The 5,755-nt window shown below is 40.1% G+C and overlaps 1 protein-coding gene across 1 annotated transcript; it reads right to left on the bottom strand.

Annotated features, from left to right (window-relative positions):
- Nucleotides 1-152: 152 nt before the first annotated feature.
- SASS6 (spindle assembly 6 homolog (C. elegans)) lies at nucleotides 153-5,673 on the bottom strand (the record flags this gene model as incomplete). The annotated part of the gene is made up of 10 exons (XM_009868561.1): nucleotides 153-275; nucleotides 1,076-1,185; nucleotides 1,630-1,711; nucleotides 2,296-2,475; nucleotides 2,567-2,656; nucleotides 3,031-3,225; nucleotides 3,438-3,629; nucleotides 3,734-3,853; nucleotides 4,469-4,546; nucleotides 5,500-5,673. Coding segments are annotated over 10 exons (1,344 nt in total), but the record flags the coding sequence as incomplete, so codon positions are not given.
- Nucleotides 5,674-5,755: the final 82 nt, after the last annotated feature.

The raw sequence follows: 5,755 nt of genomic DNA, 5'->3' as shown, positions 1-5,755 counted from the left end.
ATATTTATATATAGTGTTTGTATAAACACTTAGTTTGTCAAACACTCAAAATGTCTAAGTATTTATTGTATATTCTAGTACTCTACTAAAGCGTTTCTGAAAATGTTAAGCTTTGGTATTTTGTGCCATCACATCCTTGCCCGAGCGCTCACCTTTGGGACTGGACCTTGGGAACTGACACTTCTGCTGTGCGCTGGGTCTGTCAAGCTGTGGAAGGGATACAGCGGAGAAGGGGGGTGCCCGATTCCTGCGCTGGGGAAGGGTGGTCGGTCAGGCTGTCAGACAAACAGAATACGCCCATAAAGGAGGAAAAGTTATTCTCTAAGGAACTGTTTGTAGAGATTCAAAATCACAAAGTTAACACCTAACTGCTATTACAAAGCTAACGCTCATTTCAGTCTTCCTGATGGAAAGAAAACATTATTTTACCCAGATACGCATTCTTAAGGAAAACTTGTAACTTTTTACATCTTAGTTACACACTGTGAGCTAATAACTATAAGCTTATAATAATCTCCACGCCCTGTAACTGATGAACTATTCTATGTATCTAGCTCTAAATCAGATACCTCTTTGCATGAATATGCCCTTCCTCTACAGAGCAGGCAGCCCAGCACTTGCCAGGTGACAACAGCCACCTGTACACAGGGGCAGCACAAGGTGTAGGCACCAAGGGAACAAGGGCATTCAGCAAACACAGCAGGCAATGGTTCCTACCCTTTATTTTCACATCTCTAATTATCACTAACAGGAGTATTCAAATAGTACACTTCCTTTTTCAACTGCTGCAAAGATAATTAGCATGGAAGTTAATCTCACAACATAAAAATGCCTGCTTTTGTATTTCCCATTTACCCTGCACTTCATCTTTTCCAAGCTAACTCTGCACTGGTTTCTTTATTTCATAAGTAAGAGCTTAAAAATTCTCTCTTAGAAGGTCAGGGCATCAATTAGCACCCACCAAGGTGTTTGTTGTTATTTAGAAAAAAAAAAACCCAGCCAAACACACAATGAAACCAACCAACCAAAACGCTCACCCAAAACTCTAGGCACGTTATTTATAGCTGTATCTTACCACACCATGAGGGGAAAGGGCAGCCCGGACGCCAGCATGGGCACTGGCTGGAGTCTCCAGCTTCTTGGCCATCTGAACCTCATTCAGCTGTTTGTTTAACCAAGTGATCACTGAGGAGAGAAGAAAAAGGTCAAAGCTCACTTCCTACCTCTTACGGGCTGTTTAAAATTGCAAGTGGCCCTTCCTCAAACAACAGGTGGGTGTGCTGGGCTGGTTTTCATGTAAGCATCACTGGAAGCCCCACTCTCATGAAGACCCTTTTTGCCGCCTCGGCCCCGACAGCCCCTTTCTGCTCTTCCCCGCAGGTCAGCCCCTGCCCACACGCTGCCCCAGGCACCAGCGGCAAAGGCTCCCAGCTCAAGGCTGCTGCACACCCACTGCAGACAGAAGCTTTATTTTCCATAAACAACACTTAGAGCTTTTTTTGTAACACACAAAAAAACAAACAAAAAAAACTCCACACAGGTAAAGCAATATTACTGATTCCATTAATTTTCAGGAGTTGCTAGATCATTAATTTTTGAAGAGGAAAAAATTAAACTGTACAAACCTACCGTTTTCATTGGTTTTCAGTAACTGCTTACTTTCTTCTAGTTTCTGCATTGTAGTTTCTAGCTGTTCTTGTAGCTTGCAAACCTGTAATATTCCCAGAATAATAACACCATCAGCAGCTACTGCAGTCACAAACTACAGGAAAAAAAATAATTAAAAAGAACCCATAAAGTTGCAAAAGCAGTATGACAATTCTTTTAAAATAAGCCCTACTTTTAACTAGGGTTTCAACAAGGTGGTAGCCAGAAACACTTCCAACCTTCATTTTTCCTTGATTAAATAATGTAAGGACTCTAAGCAGGGGAATATACGTAATGGAAGAAAAAGTTCACCCTGTTCTTGCCTCCTTCACCAACTTGCACGTGAACACGCCCTCCGACGCGTGCCAATTCATCCATTCTATTGCTCTGCACGCTTAATGCAATTTTACTTATCTTCCGTGTGGATGGACGGCTCTTCCAAATCAATTTAACGTGAAAAAAATGTGAAGCTGATTACACGCTTAAATAAATGTGTTATCTAAGAAGTAAAAATTACATTCTATTCCAGAGTAAGATTTAAGACCTTATTGCTGCAAATAAGCTAAAGCACACAAAATCGTCATGCTGCATCTGTTCAGCATTGACAAGCCCGAGGGTGAACATATCACACAATATTTCTCACAATACCTCCTGGTCTTTCATTTGAAGAGACTGTCCCATCTCCTGCAGTTCTCTCTGCTCTTTCTGAAGTTTCTCTTCTTTTTCTGCCAGTAGTTTTTCCTGTTGAATTGTTACTGTATTTTTCAATTTTAATTTACTCATTAGAGTTTTCAAATCTCCTTGTAACTTCTTGATAATTTCATTAGCCTATTCAAAGAATAAATCAGATATTATCAAAATTAACACATTGAAAAATAAGGAAAACATTTCATAAGGCTAATGGCATGTTCAAACAAACCTTAAGAAGTTCAGCTGACAGCGATTTAATTGTTGTCTCCAGTTTTTCAATATGACTTTGTTTCTTCTCAGTATTCTCTTCCAGTATCACCTTTAAAATAAGATTAAAAATACTGTACATGATAGACATCTCTTATGATTTTGAGTCAAACCTCAGTAATTCTTTGAGAGCTAATCCTTACAAGAAATTCAGGCCTTGCTTTTCAGTCAAATTACACAGGATCTCAATTCACCCTTTTTTTGCTTACAAAAGGTACCACTGATTTTATACCAGCACAGTATTAAAGCAGTGGTGACCTTTGTAAAACTGAATCCAGTATACTTTAGATGCCATAAATTAGAATTTTTAACCACATTTGAAAGCTTGCTAGCTAGTAAAAACTGGTCAGCAGCTAATCTACAGAGACTGTAATTAAGAAAGTTCTACAGAGCTTCAGAGAAAATTATTCTGAAACTCAAAGTAACCTTTTGTTCTTGTGTCGCATCTAATACTTCTTTTGTCCTAAAAACCAGCTGATCTTTATCTTTGATCTCTTGTTCCAGCACAGCAACCCGGGTCTGTAGCTGGTTAACAAGTTTCTCCTTTTCATGACATTCCGCATCCAGAGTAGTGTTCTCCCGCCGCAGCGACAGCACCTCCTGCTTTGCTCTTTGGCATTCCTAGAATGTGGGGAAGGAAATTTTTATTTTTTTAAATTTCATAAAGCTTGTAATTGTAATTTAAACAGACATATCTGAATAGCAAGCATAACATGGAATGAAGAGGAGCTGAACAACCTTAACATTCCATGCTTTCTATAGACCATAGGCTGGCAGTGTTAGTGCTCTACAGACCAGTAAGTGTGGTTATGGAAAGGAGCAGTGAGCCGTACATCTTCTAGGCCAGACAGCTTTGCCTTCAGTTCCCTGACTGTGGAGTCTCCCTTGTATCTCCTTTCTGTTAGGTCTTTATTGATGACTTCGAGTTCTGAGAGTCTGTTCTGCAGCTGTTGAATGCTCTTCTGATGCAAATTTTCTAACTCCTTTTTCTGTTGGTCATGCTGTTGTTGGTACTGAGCTTGTGCCTATGAGAAGCAAAGAAACTAAGCAGCTGTTCAGTAAGACTGAAAACTAAGCCAAGGAGCCATTTGCATTCAAGGATATCGTCAGCTCTTTCCTGCTGTCATACCTGGAGAGCTCTTTCCTTCTCGTTTGTCAGCTCCTGCGTGTGTTTGTTTGTTAGAGCTGTAGTGTACGACGTCCATTCGGTTTTCAGTTTGTCTAGTTCTCGGCTCTTCTCGGACAAGCTCTGTTTGACAAAGCACAGAGAGTTTTAAAAATTCAGGCATTTCAGTCAACACTGTTCCTTACTATTCCTTAAAGATGAGGCTAACAAGTATTCCATTCCAAAAAGCTCCATGAAAGGAGTTCTAATGGAATTTTTCTGTCTCATGGTAGTCAAAAAAGTCACCTTGATAATTCTAGAATTTGACTCAAATCATCATCTTGAAAAAAAATGTCATTACCGGGCTGACTGCAAAAAGCAAGAAGCAGTAAGTCACATGAAGTCCAAGACTTCTGATTTATTTATCGGTGTTTCACAATTTTTCCAAATACAGGCATTTCCAGCCATTCATGTAATATGTAGTGTATTTATCGTCACCCTATCGTATATTTAGTATACAATTTGTATGTGCATGTGCAAACCTCTGTACAAAATAAAATTCTGGTTTAGTACTGCAAGAACTAAATTTTATTTTTCAGTTGCACACTTTACTCATCCTCAAGACAAGCTACACGAGGCTACTTCCCTTCTTTTCACTCACCCTCAAATCAATTACCATGGCTAAGTGACCAGCCCACAGGAAGGTACCTTTTTCACAGATTAAAAAAAGTCCACAGGGAAGTTAAAAATTTATATTACCTGTTGAGTGTAGCTCAGTTGTCTGCTAAGATCCTCTTCAGTTTTTCTAAGCTTTTCTTCCAACATCACTTTGTCTTCCTGCGTACAAATTGACATCAAATCAAATCTTTAGCTCCCAAAATACGAGTCTTATTTAGCTTCCTTTTTATGAGCATACCCTGCCTAAACAACCACATACCCATTATATTTGTGGAAAAATCATCTTACTAAATAAACTTTATACTGAATAAGATATAATTAATAATTTTAAAAGGAAAAGCATTAGCTCACAAAGTAAAAACCCTGAATTCTTGCCAAGTTTCTATAAAGAAATAGTACCGTAGAAATACTCATTTCCAAAGGACTTGCATGAACAACAAATCCAGTGAAATACTGTAAAGTTATGTTACTACAGTGGCTGATGAGGTGCCTATAAGCAGTGTGTAACAGCAGGGGACACACAAATCCCAGGCTATGAAACTGGCAACAGTCAAACCATGAGGCCATCGCTCTCTCCTTAACTGAAAGCTGACGTGCTGCTCCCTGCATCAGCCTCTCCTTCTCATTTGCAATTTACAGCCACGGGCCCTTCGAAGCCCCCAAAGCCTTAGAACCGCACATGCAGGCACGCGTTCCGAAGCCCCGCTGCACCACAAAAGACGGAAAGGTTACAGTGCGTTATTCTGGCAGCTGCAGGGCCAGTGGGCACGCGGCTGTGACACAGAGCCATGAGGCGTTCAGCAGCGCTGCCTGGGTCCAACAGCCCAGTTTCTGCCAGTTCAAGTTACAGCACTCAGCTGGACACACACAAAGTATTTGCACTGCTAGAGTGACAGTAACACGCACCCAAATAGTAACAGTAAAATGCACCCAAATAGTAACATTAGAACATGCACCCAAATAGCTGCAAGTGATGATATATATGAGCTAGAGTAAAAAATAAACCAGATCATACCAACTGGTACATACTTTTGACAATGAAGACTGAAAAAGAATGCTTAAGCACACACGGCGTCAAGGCCTAGTGCAGCTGTGACAAGGCTTCATTTTACCTTGAGGCATTTCAAACAGCTGGCTAAAAACTTCTTTAACTCTGCATCACTTCCTGGTAGGAACTTCAGAGAGAGATGGGTAAGATGTTTGAAAGGGTTGGTCTCCACTACATTTAGAAGGACAGGGGTGTGATCTAGAACAGATGCTGAAGAAACTAACTGCAGCAAAAACCTAGGGAAAAACAAAAATAATCAAGTGTTTAGCATTTTTCTTCTCCTAAAATTACTTGTAAATCCTAGGAGCTATTTTCGAATA

This window comes from Apaloderma vittatum, unplaced genomic scaffold (genome assembly GCF_000703405.1).
Source record: "Apaloderma vittatum isolate BGI_N311 unplaced genomic scaffold, ASM70340v1 Scaffold45540, whole genome shotgun sequence".
Taxonomy (NCBI): Eukaryota; Metazoa; Chordata; class Aves; order Trogoniformes; family Trogonidae; genus Apaloderma; species Apaloderma vittatum.
This window is presented reverse-complemented; position numbering and strand designations above follow the sequence as displayed.